Source organism: Rhinatrema bivittatum, chromosome 13 (genome assembly GCF_901001135.1).
Source record: "Rhinatrema bivittatum chromosome 13, aRhiBiv1.1, whole genome shotgun sequence".
In the NCBI taxonomy this organism is placed as follows: domain Eukaryota; kingdom Metazoa; phylum Chordata; class Amphibia; order Gymnophiona; family Rhinatrematidae; genus Rhinatrema; species Rhinatrema bivittatum.
Window position 1 is genome coordinate 83215602 of NC_042627.1, and position 14177 is coordinate 83229778.

At 44.6% G+C, this 14177-nt stretch overlaps 1 protein-coding gene across 4 annotated transcripts in view; it reads right to left on the reverse strand.

Annotated features, from left to right (window-relative positions):
• The window catches only part of BLM (BLM RecQ like helicase), a 130875-nt gene that overhangs the window by 99013 nt on the left and 17685 nt on the right, over positions 1 to 14177 (reverse strand). For all 4 annotated transcript variants that reach the window (XM_029574859.1, XM_029574861.1, XM_029574858.1 and 1 more), the window contains exons 8-9: positions 8753 to 8891; positions 2324 to 3057 (exon numbers count right to left, since the gene is read on the reverse strand). In XM_029574859.1, the coding sequence (XP_029430719.1) occupies positions 2324 to 3057; positions 8753 to 8891 (873 nt within the window). The remainder of the gene's footprint in view (positions 1 to 2323; positions 3058 to 8752; positions 8892 to 14177) is intronic.

Consider the following 14177-nt stretch of genomic DNA (forward strand, 5'->3'; position numbering starts at 1 on the left):
TGCTGGTTTCACCATTAGGATCCTCTCTCCCAGGTAGGAAGTGCCACTTCTCACCTATGTCTTCCTTTCTTGCTGGTTTCACCATTAGGATCCTCTCTCCCAGGTAGGAAGTGCCACTTCTCACCTATGTCTTCCTTTCTTGCTGGTTTCACCATTAGGATCCTCTCTCCCAGGTAGGAAGTGCCACTTCTCACCTATGTCTTCCTTTCTTGCTGGTTTCACCATTAGGATCCTCTCTCCCAGGTAGGAAGTGCCACTTCTCACCTATGTCTTCCTTTCTTGCTGGTTTCACCATTAGGATCCTCTCTCCCAGGTAGGAAGTGCCACTTCTCACCTATGTCTTCCTTTCTTGCTGGTTTCACCATTAGGATCCTCTCTCCCAGGTAGGAAGTGCCACTTCTCACCTATGTCTTCCTTTCTTGCTGGTTTCACCATTAGGATCCTCTCTCCCAGGTAGGAAGTGCCACTTCTCACCTATGTCTTCCTTTCTTGCTGGTTTCACCATTAGGATCCTCTCTCCCAGGTAGGAAGTGCCACTTCTCACCTATGTCTTCCTTTCTTGCTGGTTTCACCATTAGGATCCTCTCTCCCAGGTAGGAAGTGCCACTTCTCACCTATGTCTTCCTTTCTTGCTGGTTTCACCATTAGGATCCTCTCTCCCAGGTAGGAAGTGCCACTTCTCACCTATGTCTTCCTTTCTTGCTGGTTTCACCATTAGGATCCTCTCTCCCAGGTAGGAAGTGCCACTTCTCACCTATGTCTTCCTTTCTTGCTGGTTTCACCATTAGGATCCTCTCTCCCAGGTAGGAAGTGCCACTTCTCACCTATGTCTTCCTTTCTTGCTAGTTTCACCATTAGGATCCTCTCTCCCAGGTAGGAAGTGCCACTTCTCACCTATGTCTTCCTTTCTTGCTAGTTTCACCATTAGGATCCTCTCTCCCAGGTAGGAAGTGCCACTTCTCACCTATGTCTTCCTTTCTTGCTAGTTTCACCATTAGGATCCTCTCTCCCAGGTAGGAAGTGCCACTTCTCACCTATGTCTTCCTTTCTTGCTAGTTTCACCATTAGGATCCTCTCTCCCAGGTAGGAAGTGCCACTTCTCACCTATGTCTTCCTTTCTTGCTAGTTTCACCATTAGGATCCTCTCTCCCAGGTAGGAAGTGCCACTTCTCACCTATGTCTTCCTTTCTTGCTGGTTTCACCATTAGGATCCTCTCTCCCAGGTAGGAAGTGCCACTTCTCACCTATGTCTTCCTTTCTTGCTGGTTTCACCATTAGGATCCTCTCTCCCAGGTAGGAAGTGCCACTTCTCACCTATGTCTTCCTTTCTTGCTGGTTTCACCATTAGGATCCTCTCTCCCAGGTAGGAAGTGCCACTTCTCACCTATGTCTTCCTTTCTTGCTGGTTTCACCATTAGGATCCTCTCTCCCAGGTAGGAAGTGCCACTTCTCACCTATGTCTTCCTTTCTTGCTGGTTTCACCATTAGGATCCTCTCTCCTAGGTAGGAAGTGCCACTTCTCACCTATGTCTTCCTTTCTTGCTGGTTTCACCATTAGGATCCTCTCTCCCAGGTAGGAAGTGCCACTTCTCACCTATGTCTTCCTTTCTTGCTGGTTTCACCATTAGGAACCTCTCTCCTAGGTAGGAAGTGCCACTTCTCACCTATGTCTTCCTTTCTTGCTGGTTTCACCATTAGGATCCTCTCTCCCAGGTAGGAAGTGCCACTTCTCACCTATGTATTCCTTTCTTGCTAGTTTCACCATTAGGATCCTCTCTCCCAGGTAGGAAGTGCCACTTCTCACCTATGTCTTCCTTTCTTGCTGGTTTCACCATTAGGATCCTCTCTCCTAGGTAGGAAGTGCCACTTCTCACCTATGTCTTCCTTTCTTGCTGGTTTCACCATTAGGATCCTCTCTCCCAGGTAGGAAGTGCCACTTCTCACCTATGTCTTCCTTTCTTGCTGGTTTCACCCTGATGTCTGAATGTGCAGTGCCAGCAGATCCTGAGACTATGGGTCTCTGTGTGTTCAAACTTCAAAGTGAAACCCAGATCAGGCAGCAGCAGACAACATGAAGCACTGCTGTCAGAGTGGGTGAGAAAAGGATCAGACTGGCACAGGTAGCATTAGAGAGAGAGGGACTCCAGGGAACCATGGGCTTCTTTCAACCTAAGCTAGCAGACGTCTGCACTGCACTCACAGACTGAAACCCAGTCACTTATACGAGCCAGTTCCTTATCCCAGAAATCTGTAACCTCCCGCCATTTACTCCCAAGCCAGGGATCAGTAATTTCCCTTCTATATGCTGCTATTTTTAATGTACCTGAGCAGTGCTTGAGAGGGGCACTGGCGTTTGAAGCAGAAGCAGGCTGACTTTCTTTTGAAAGAGGCGGCTGTCTTGCTACGAACGGTTCCATAATCTGCTCTTCCTGGCCGGCAGGAAATTGCAATGTAGACAGATCTCTGGTTGCAGGCGGATTCTGAGAACATGCAACAAACTGAACCTCATCATCCAAACAATCAGTAAGAAAGTTATCAAGGTCAAACTCCATCTCACGAGCTCCCATGGCTTCCATGCCTGCTACCACCTCTTTGCTGCTATTGAGCTGGGTTTGACACTTTACATTTGTGCTTGTGCTAGGAATCTCTGGGAAGTAACAGTTATCCTCCTCTTCCTCTTCCTCTCCCCCAATCCTCTGATTCTTGTGCAAACTGCTGCAGGACAGAGCCTTAAAATGAAAGTTAAATGGTCCCTTAGCATCTCCTTTGGAATGGGGGAGCTGGAGATCAGGGGCAGTACCAATGCTCGTCAGATCTGTATGTTTGGCAGCACTTGGATTTCCCACATGGAAAAGATGAGATGGTGAGTCGCTGACTCCACTTCTGGTGAATGGGGACGCATGGGAGTCCCTGCACACAGGATGAAGGGGCGGCAGCGGGGAGTTGTATCCTGCACACTGGCTGCCCCGAGAAAGGCTTGAGATCCCCAGCACGCGATGGATTCCAGAGTCACTGCTACTCCCATCTCCTTCAGTCCAGTCTGCTAGCAGTTGTCTCCTGAAAGGACACAAAATAAATCTAATACAGCAGAAATTCATATGCATAAGCCTCTTCCCCTCTTTCTAACTCTCCTCTGTACCCATTCCCTCTTCTATCTTTTTCTGCTCCTTGTTCTCTCCCAACCAAGAAACAAGAAAAGCAACTGCAGTAAACAGTCAATATCACCAGCCACAATCATAGGGACACAGCTGGTTAAGGTTGAAAGAAGAAAGGAAAGTCATTAAAGGCTTCATTAAGTTAGTGTGGCTGGGTTCAAAAAAGGTTTGGATAAGTTCTAGGAGGAGAAGTCCATTAACTGCTATTAATCAAATTTACTTAGGGAATAGCCACTGCTATTAATTGCATCAGTAGCATGGGATCTTCTTAGTGTTTGGGTAATTGCCAGGTTCTTGTGGCCTGGTTTGGCCTCTGTTGGAAACAGGATGCTGGGCTTGATGGACCCTTGGTCTGACCCAGCATGGCATGTTCTTATGTTCATTGGCCATCAATAAAAAAACAATTAAAAACAAACAGTGACAACAGCGCACAAACAAGCAAACACGATCAACAGAGGTTTCAACAGCGGCGTCAAATCTGTCCTTGCCTCATCTGCTGCTTGCTACACCATCAATCATAGCATCCTGTTGCAAAGGTTAAACTCGTAGGTATTCCTGATACTGTATGCAGCTGGTCTGCCTCATTTCTAACAGAACACAACAAATTAGACTGGGAAACCTATGCTCATCATACAATACTGCAACTACTGGGGTACCGCAGGGGTCTGCCCTTTTGGCAACCCTGTTTAATATCTACCTTACCGTAATCTGCAAACTCTTCTCATGTCTCAGCGTGAACTACAGAGTCTACAGTAACGATATGCAGCTCTTCATCCCTATTTTCAGCCATGGGTGGATACCTTCAAATTTGTACCACTATGTTTACAAAGTATTATCGCTGGATCTATCAGAATATGAACTACTGCTAAACATTGCAAAAACTGAAATAATTATCCTGAGTAGATTCTCTCGGATAAATATTCCTGCCTCGTTCCAGTTCAACAATTACAGCATGCAAATGAGGCATCACTAATTCAGGAAAGCTCTCTGACTCAACCAGGCTTAGCCAGCTAAGTCAGCCAGCTAACCCTAAATATTGGAATTAGCCACTTAATTTAGCAGGGTAACTCAACTACTCCAAGTTACACACCTAGAACGCCCCTAACTTATACAGCTAAATATAGCTGGCTAAGCCATTTAGATGGATAATTATTACGTTATCCGCCTAAACGGCTTTTGAATATGGACCTCTTCCTTCTTTAAACTGCTCATGTTAAAGAAACTATGTCCATTGTTAAAACCGCAAAATTTGCAGACCATCCTTGAAGCCTTGGTTTTGAACCAGCTTGACCATTGTAACTCTCTGTATACAGAGCTGTCTGCCAGCATACTGAGCCCGCTCCAACACACACAGCATACTGCAGCATGCACCGTAACTGGTAGCAAGTTCTGCAATCCTATAAGTGCTATTCTCTTCAGTTTGCACTGGCTTCCCATAAATTGGGGAATTTTATTTAAACTTGCATCAGTAGTTTATAAAATCACCCATGGTGATGAAGTGCTGGGTAAACTCCGTTCTGAGGATTATACAAACCTCCTTGAGATCTGAAGGAAGAACCTTCTTGAAATTCCAGCAACAGAATTGGCACATCCTAGCATTACAAGAGACAGGGCCTTTTCAACTGCAGGTCCAGTTTTCTGTACGTCATTGCTGGATTATATTAGGATGCTTGACAGAGAATTTTTATTTAAAACGTGCTAAAAACATATCTATTTGACATTGCCCTTACGGAGGTTTCCAACTAACTAATATCTTTAGCATTCTGAATAATGGCAGATGTAGTGTCTTGACTTTGTCTTGTTTGTCTCAGTTATAGTTTTATGCTTTTCCTACAATTTGCCTGATTTTGTAAGTTAAATCATAGTAATCCACTGCAAATCTTTCAGCAATGTATGTGGCTATAAATGTTAATAAACCCAAATTAACATACACATTTATAGGCCACACAATCTACAGTTATAGGCATACAGTAAAAAATACACAGATAACAAAATAATAAGTGATCTGCATTAAGTTAGCATTCAACTAGCAGCCAGAAGGGTATAACAAACCCCTCCTTATACGCTAAACCAGATATATATTCACACTGCAATACCTAAATATTGAACTGATCCAGAGATAACCAAACAATAAGTTTAACACAGCCCCAAGGTTTCTTTAAATGTAGTGAAAGAGGGCTGCATGCGAAGCTCTTCAGGCAGAGAGTTTCTCAGCAAAGTCAGACCGAGCGCACATCAGTGGCCGGCAGACCTGGGTGTCCTATAAAGTCTTAAAGGAGAGCTAATGCATAAAGGTGTCTTATTGCTTGGTCTTAGGTATTAAGGCCAAGATCTTAAATTGTACCCTCCACTGGGCTAGGCAAGTCAGGAGTAAATGTGATCAGCACATCTGGCACCAGTAAACACTCATGCAGCCGAGTTCTCAACATCTGTAACGATTTTACAGTAAAGGCAAGCAGGGCCATGTAGCCTGAATTACAGTAATTGGGATTTGTTACGACAATGGTTTGCAGAACAAGGTGGAAATCAGTAAAGCTCAAGTAAGGTTCAGAAGCTTAAAAACAAACTTCTTACAATGGATTTGATTTGGGGGCAGAGAGAAAGATGAGAATCAAAGGTGACTTCCAGATGTCTGACCTGCTTGACCACAGGGATGCTATATTTATCAAAGGGAGGATTACATAATGGGAATCTGCTCTGTATAAAACGTTCAGTTGTGTTTATTATAAGTCAAGCAGCACTTTATAGCAATTAGATAGTAAAGGTAGCCAATGCAACTGCTATTGAGGACATAATGGGAAACAAAAACTGAATGTTGCCAGCATATAATCTACTCATTATCAACAGAACTGCGTCATATGATGTAATTAATCCACATTAAATATTAGCAAACATCACATCAAAGGAAACTTTTCATATCTCAGTTTGCAAAATGAGCAAAGACCTCAAAAGTATTTTTTCTTAGTGAGTAGAGACCTCATATATATTTAGTATTAACTCACACTAATTATCAATAGCTCGTTTAGTGTATCCTGTAGTTCTACAGCTACATTAATTCACCATCTTTCAGTTTATATATAATCATGGGTCTTGCTCACAGATTTTACTCTGTTTTCCCTTTTTTTTCTTTTTAACAATGAGCAGATTTAGCAAGTATATTTCTTCTATTTCTTGTATATTTTTTTAACCTTCTATCTGCAAATATTAAGTGCTGCTTTCAGCAATATATGCTGTGATGCACGGCAGGTTTGTTAAGAGTTAAAGGTTCAAACACTTGCCAGGGCGGGAGGCTGCCCATGGTCCGATCAATGCTGCACGTGCAAAGGCTGCGTCCTCCCAGGCCTGCATATTCAGGCTGCAATGCCTGGAAAAAGTATATAAGAAGGACCACATCGCAGCTTGGCAAATCTCGACGGGAGACAGCAAACTCATCTCTGCCCATGACACAGCCTGAGCCCTAATGTGAGGAAGCAACGACTGCTCAGCATCCACGGACACAGCCATGACTACCTCCTCAATCCAGCCCCCAACGCCAGGTCACCCTGTTTACTCCCAGCCAGACCATCGTCCTGAGAGGTTCAGAAACCTCTAAATACCACAAGATCTTGACATCCAAGCACTATAACAGGCAATATTCATCCACATCTCTCTCCCTGTGCAGAGTCAGCAGGGAAGAGACTGATTCAGAATGAAAATCCGAGAGCACCTTTGGCCAAAAAGGATGGAACAGTTCTGAACTGTATCACCCCGGAGTCACTTGCAGGAACGTTCCTGGCAAGAAGAGGAGACTCCATGCAAACAATTGCCACAAGGCACACACTTTTCAAGATAGGAAACCTCAAGGAAGGCTATGCAGCGGTCGCCAGAAAATCCAAAAACCAGATTAAGACTGCACAAGGACACAAGGGGAGGATGAAGATGCTTCACCCCTTTTTACAAATAAGCCACATTTGGATGAGCGACAAGGGTCCACTCTTCAGTTGACCTCGAAATCAGGCAAGAACCACCACTTGTGCCTTCAATGAATTAAGAGCCAACCCCTTACTCAATCCATCTTGCAAAAAATCCAAAATGAGCAGGATCTTAACCAAACGAGGATAAACCCACTGCTATTAATTGCATCAGTAGCATGGGATCTTCTTGGTGTTTGGGTAATTGCCAGGTTCTTGTGGCCTGGTTTGGCCTCTGTTGGAAACAGGATGCTGGGCTTGATGGACCCTTCAGTTATTTGAGTGCAATTATCTTTAAGGAATTTGTTTGCTTTCTTTATTCAAGTATTCTAATAAAAGTATCAATAAACATTAAAAAAGGTGGTGTTGCGGTGTGGCTAAACTTTAGCCAGTGAGTGCTGGCCTTTGGGTAAGTCTGATCGGAAAAATAGCTGTCAGGTAACTTTAGCTGAGTATTATTTATGTTTTATAGCTTTCTGTTGTATAAAAATGAAAAACATAATGAAAATATAAATTAAAAATCAAATTCATAACATGCTCAAATAAAATTACAATAAAGATCAACCTTAACATATAAAACCATCTCTCATACATGGACTGAACAAGGCTAAACAATATTCTCTCCCCCCATGAGTCCCTTGGATAGTAACATCAACCATTTCTCACGTTTACTAGCTTCCAATAATAAAAAAAGAAAAAGCTTAAGTCCAGCCGTGCAGAGAAATTTACCATCTTTGATATGCATGAGTCCTGTTTTCACCATTTATACATTTCTTACAGATATAGAGGAAGATATTTTAGAATTTATTTGATGATGCACTGTTATCGCTGTTTTTTTGTTGTTTTTTTATTCACAGGTTGACTAAAGCAGCCCAATTGCCACGTTAATCCATTTGGATACCTAGAAATAAAAGCGCAACCTTTTTAATTGGACTAACACGGACATTTGTGACCTGCTCCTGCAGTTCTGGTCCCTTCATCAGCTGGGAGCAGAAGGATGCAACTGCAGGCTGTAATGCACTCATGCTGTGGCAGATTTTGCTTGCAGGAGTGGGGTGATTGTTTGCAGAAAGGTAAGAGTTGAGGGAGACTTTCCAGAGTTGTAAGGACAACCACCACCACCACCATTGAAATAAAACCTATAACTTACTTGTAAATTTGAGCAAAATCCTCTTTAGTTCATTCTGCTCTGAACAAATGAAGAGAGCAGGGCACCTAAACCTAGTCTCAAATGTACTAAATTAGTCCAATTAAAGGTCTCACTTGCACCTCGCTGTCCTTCAGTCATAAGATTAAAGATGACCAGGGGTTCATTAAATCTCCACTGTCAGTTACATCTTTCTAATCATCTGGGGGAAGTAAGAAAACTGCATCTGTAACAGACTCCTTAGCAACTCTAACTCATTAGAATCGTACTTTTCCCAGTTCTAATTAACAGAATAGTTTACTGCTTAAGAAATGCACTACAAAAGGCTTCCTTTATTCTACTTTTGTAGCATTCACAGCTTTACAGTTTTGAATAAAACAGCCTTCCCCCCCCCCCCCCCCGAAAGTGACGGCCACAGGCTGCGGGGTCAGGATGCGGCCCCCTGCCTGCCACAGAGGTCTTTGCATGTGGAAAGAGCAAACTCTTATGTTGCTACCCACCTGAGGTCTCTCTGCTGAAGCAGCTCATTACCACAGGACAAAGCTTTAAGCTCGGCTGAAGGAAGAGAATCAAGCAGCTGACAAATCCTTTCCATCACCTTCTGCAGAGCTCGCTGCTGGGAAGCACAGTCCTTCTCCCCTAAGAAACACAAACCATTCAGAATTAACATCCAAACTCTTGACTGGGAAGGTCAGATTAAGACAAATGCCTTGTTTTCACCAGAGGATCAGAGAGATCAAGTAACTCGCAAGATCAGAGCAGAGCAACTCTGGTCCCACAACTTCTCAGGAATCGATCCAATGGAGAACTTACCTTCTGTTGTATGATGGCAGCAGGACCTTACCCTTAATACACGGTTATACAGTGTAACCTCTACCCTACAGGGACAAACATAAGTAACTCGCAAGATCAGAGCAGAGCAACTCTGGTCCCGCAACTTCTCAGGAATCGATCCAGTGGAGCACTTACCTTCTGTTGTATGATGGCAGCAGGACCTTACCCTTAATATACGGTTATACAGTGTAACCTCTACCCTACAGTGACAAACATAAGTAACTCGCAAGATCAGAGCAGAGCAACTCTGGTCCCGCAACTTCTCAGGAATCGATCCAGTGGAGCACTTACCTTCTGTTGTATGATGGCAGCAGGATCTTACCCTTAATACACGGTTATACAGTGTAACCTCTACCCTACAGGGACAAACATAAGTAACTCGCAAGATCAGAGCAGAGCAACTCTGGTCCCGCAACTTCTCAGGAATCGATCCAGTGGAGCACTTACCTTCTGTTGTATGATGGCAGCAGGATCTTACCCTTAATACACGGTTATACAGTGTAACCTCTACCCTACAGGGACAAACATAAGTAACTCGCAAGATCAGAGCAGAGCAACTCTGGTCCCACAACTTCTCAGGAATCGATCCAGTGGAGCACTTACCTTCTGTTGTATGATGGCAGCAGGACCTTACCCTTAATATACGGTTATACAGTGTAACCTCTACCCTACAGGGACAAACATAAGTAACTCGCAAGATCAGAGCAGAGCAACTCTGGTCCCGCAACTTCTCAGGAATCGATCCAGTGGAGCACTTACCTTCTGTTGTATGATGGCAGCAGGACCTTACCCTTAATACACGGTTATACAGTGTAACCTCTACCCTACAGTGACAAACATAAGTAACTCGCAAGATCAGAGCAGAGCAACTCTGGTCCCACAACTTCTCAGGAATCGATCCAGTGGAGCACTTACCTTCTGTTGTATGATGGCAGCAGGACCTTACCCTTAATATACGGTTATACAGTGTAACCTCTACCCTACAGGGACAAACATAAGTAACTCGCAAGATCAGAGCAGAGCAACTCTGGTCCCACAACTTCTCAGGAATCGATCCAGTGGAGCACTTACCTTCTGTTGTATGATGGCAGCAGGACCTTACCCTTAATACACGGTTATACAGTGTAACCTCTACCCTACAGGGACAAACATAAGTAACTCGCAAGATCAGAGCAGAGCAACTCTGGTCCCGCAACTTCTCAGGAATCGATCCAGTGGAGCACTTACCTTCTGTTGTATGATGGCAGCAGGACCTTACCCTTAATACACGGTTATACAGTGTAACCTCTACCCTACAGGGACAAACATAAGTAACTCGCAAGATCAGAGCAGAGCAACTCTGGTCCCACAACTTCTCAGGAATCGATCCAGTGGAGCACTTACCTTCTGTTGTATGATGGCAGCAGGACCTTACCCTTAATATACGGTTATACAGTGTAACCTCTACCCTACAGGGACAAACATAAGTAACTCGCAAGATCAGAGCAGAGCAACTCTGGTCCCGCAACTTCTCAGGAATCGATCCAGTGGAGCACTTACCTTCTGTTGTATGATGGCAGCAGGACCTTACCCTTAATATACGGTTATACAGTGTAACCTCTACCCTACAGGGACAAACATAAGTAACTCGCAAGATCAGAGCAGAGCAACTCTGGTCCCACAACTTCTCAGGAATCGATCCAGTGGAGCACTTACCTTCTGTTGTATGATGGCAGCAGGATCTTACCCTTAATACACGGTTATACAGTGTAACCTCTACCCTACAGGGACAAACATAAGTAACTCGCAAGATCAGAGCAGAGCAACTCTGGTCCCACAACTTCTCAGGAATCGATCCAGTGGAGCACTTACCTTCCGTTGTATGATGGCAGCAGGACCTTACCCTTAATACACGGTTATACAGTGTAACCTCTACCCTACAGGGACAAACATAAGTAACTCGCAAGATCAGAGCAGAGCAACTCTGGTCCCGCAACTTCTCAGGAATCGATCCAGTGGAGCACTTACCTTCTGTTGTATGATGGCAGCAGGACCTTACCCTTAATATACGGTTATACAGTGTAACCTCTACCCTACAGGGACAAACATAAGTAACTCGCAAGATCAGAGCAGAGCAACTCTGGTCCCACAACTTCTCAGGAATCGATCCAGTGCAGCACTTACCTTCCGTTGTATGATGGCAGCAGGACCTTACCCTTAATATACGGTTATACAGTGTAACCTCTACCCTACAGGGACAAACATAAGTAACTCGCAAGATCAGAGCAGAGCAACTCTGGTCCCACAACTTCTCAGGAATCGATCCAGTGGAGTCCTTACCTTCCGTTGTATGATGGCAGCAGGACCTTACCCTTAATATACGGTTATACAGTGTAACCTCTACCCTACAGGGACAAACATAAGTAACTCGCAAGATCAGAGCAGAGCAACTCTGGTCCCGCAACTTCTCAGGAATCGATCCAGTGGAGTCCTTACCTTCTGTTGTATGATGGCAGCAGGACCTTACCCTTAATATACGGTTATACAGTGTAACCTCTACCCTACAGGGACAAACATAAGTAACTCGCAAGATCAGAGCAGAGCAACTCTGGTCCCGCAACTTCTCAGGAATCGATCCAGTGGAGTCCTTACCTTCTGTTGTATGATGGCAGCAGGACCTTACCCTTAATACACGGTTATACAGTGTAACCTCTACCCTACAGGGACAAACATAAGTAACTCGCAAGATCAGAGCAGAGCAACTCTGGTCCCGCAACTTCTCAGGAATCGATCCAGTGGAGCACTTACCTTCTGTTGTATGATGGCAGCAGGATCTTACCCTTAATACACGGTTATACAGTGTAACCTCTACCCTACAGTGACAAACATAAGTAACTCGCAAGATCAGAGCAGAGCAACTCTGGTCCCACAACTTCTCAGGAATCGATCCAGTGGAGCACTTACCTTCTGTTGTATGATGGCAGCAGGATCTTACCCTTAATATACGGTTATACAGTGTAACCTCTACCCTACAGGGACAAACATAAGTAACTCGCAAGATCAGAGCAGAGCAACTCTGGTCCCACAACTTCTCAGGAATCGATCCAGTGGAGCACTTAGCTTCTGTTGTATGATGGCAGCAGGACCTTACCCTTAATATACGGTTATACAGTGTAACCTCTACCCTACAGGGACAAACATAAGTAACTCGCAAGATCAGAGCAGAGCAACTCTGGTCCCACAACTTCTCAGGAATCGATCCAGTGGAGTCCTTACCTTCTGTTGTATGATGGCAGCAGGACCTTACCCTTAATATACGGTTATACAGTGTAACCTCTACCCTACAGGGACAAACATAAGTAACTCGCAAGATCAGAGCAGAGCAACTCTGGTCCCGCAACTTCTCAGGAATCGATCCAGTGGAGCACTTACCTTCTGTTGTATGATGGCAGCAGGACCTTACCCTTAATATACGGTTATACAGTGTAATCTCTACCCTACAGGGACAAACATAAGTAACTCGCAAGATCAGAGCAGAGCAACTCTGGTCCCACAACTTCTCAGGAATCGATCCAGTGGAGTCCTTACCTTCTGTTGTATGATGGCAGCAGGATCTTACCCTTAATATACGGTTATACAGTGTAACCTCTACCCTACAGGGACAAACATAAGTAACTCGCAAGATCAGAGCAGAGCAACTCTGGTCCCACAACTTCTCAGGAATCGATCCAGTGGAGCACTTACCTTCTGTTGTATGATGGCAGCAGGACCTTACCCTTAATATACGGTTATACAGTGTAACCTCTACCCTACAGTGACAAACATAAGTAACTCGCAAGATCAGAGCAGAGCAACTCTGGTCCCGCAACTTCTCAGGAATCGATCCAGTGGAGCACTTAGCTTCTGTTGTATGATGGCAGCAGGATCTTACCCTTAATATACGGTTATACAGTGTAACCTCTACCCTACAGGGACAAATACCTGGCAAGATCCCAATCACTAGACAGACTATGGGGTAGATTTGAAAAGGTTGCGCACGGGCGTACATGTGCGGGCGAGCACGCTATAAAATCCTGGGTCGGCGCCGGCAAGGGAGTGCACCTTTTGAATGCCTTCAATCAGCTGTCTGTCTAGTTCTTCCGTTTGAGTGGGAGGCCTGTAAACCACTCTGGTAAAAAAATGGATGCACCATCCTCTTTTTTTTTTTTTTTTTTTTAATGCTTCTTCTCTATCCCCTATTCCTTGCAGTTCAGTTGCTTGGATATTGTTTTTGACATAAAGAGCCACTCCTCCCCCTTTTCTGTCCTTCCTTAACAAGTTGCAGCCCGGTATGGCCGTATCCCAATCATGAGACTCAGTGAACCACGACTCCATAACAGAAACAACATCCAAGTCTGCCTCCACCATTAGGGCCTGCAGGTCTGGGATTTTATTGTGCTCATAGCTCTCCACTTTCATTCGTTCTGTTTACTGCTTTGCTTGGACTAGGTTTTTGCCTTATTCAGCTGACTTCTGTTATCCTCTTCATCCTTCTCCTTTGTTTTTGTATTTGGTTTTGTTGTTCCACTCTCCTCCTGCCACCCTGTTTAATTTAAATGCCTTACGGCACAGGATTTGAATTTATCCCTTAATATCCTTTTTCCTGCCACAGACAGACAGATGTAAGCCATCTTTGACAGAGACCTTTTCTATTCCATAAATTGCCCCAGCCTCCAATATATCCAAAACTTTGTTCTTTGCACCAAGGATCTAATTCTTTAGTCACCCAATCAAAAAAAGTCCATGCTGCCTTCAGGTAGTTGATAACAAATCCCAGAGACTGCGGCACCTGCATGGTCAGAGCTGAGGTGTCCGGTGCTCCTATTCGAGAGTCGCTTTTGACCAGCCAGTCGTCTACGTAAGGGAAGACGAGTACCACCTACCGTCTGAGGTCAGCTGCTACCACTGCCAGGCATTTGGTGACGACGCGAGGAGCAGCATTCTGTATTGGTAGGGAGCCTTCCCCACCACAAGGCACAGTGACTTCCTATCTCTGGGGGAGATGGCCATGTGGGCGAGGCAGGGGGATCAGAGTACCCAGAGAAACCATTTTGAACTTTTCCCTTCTGAGAA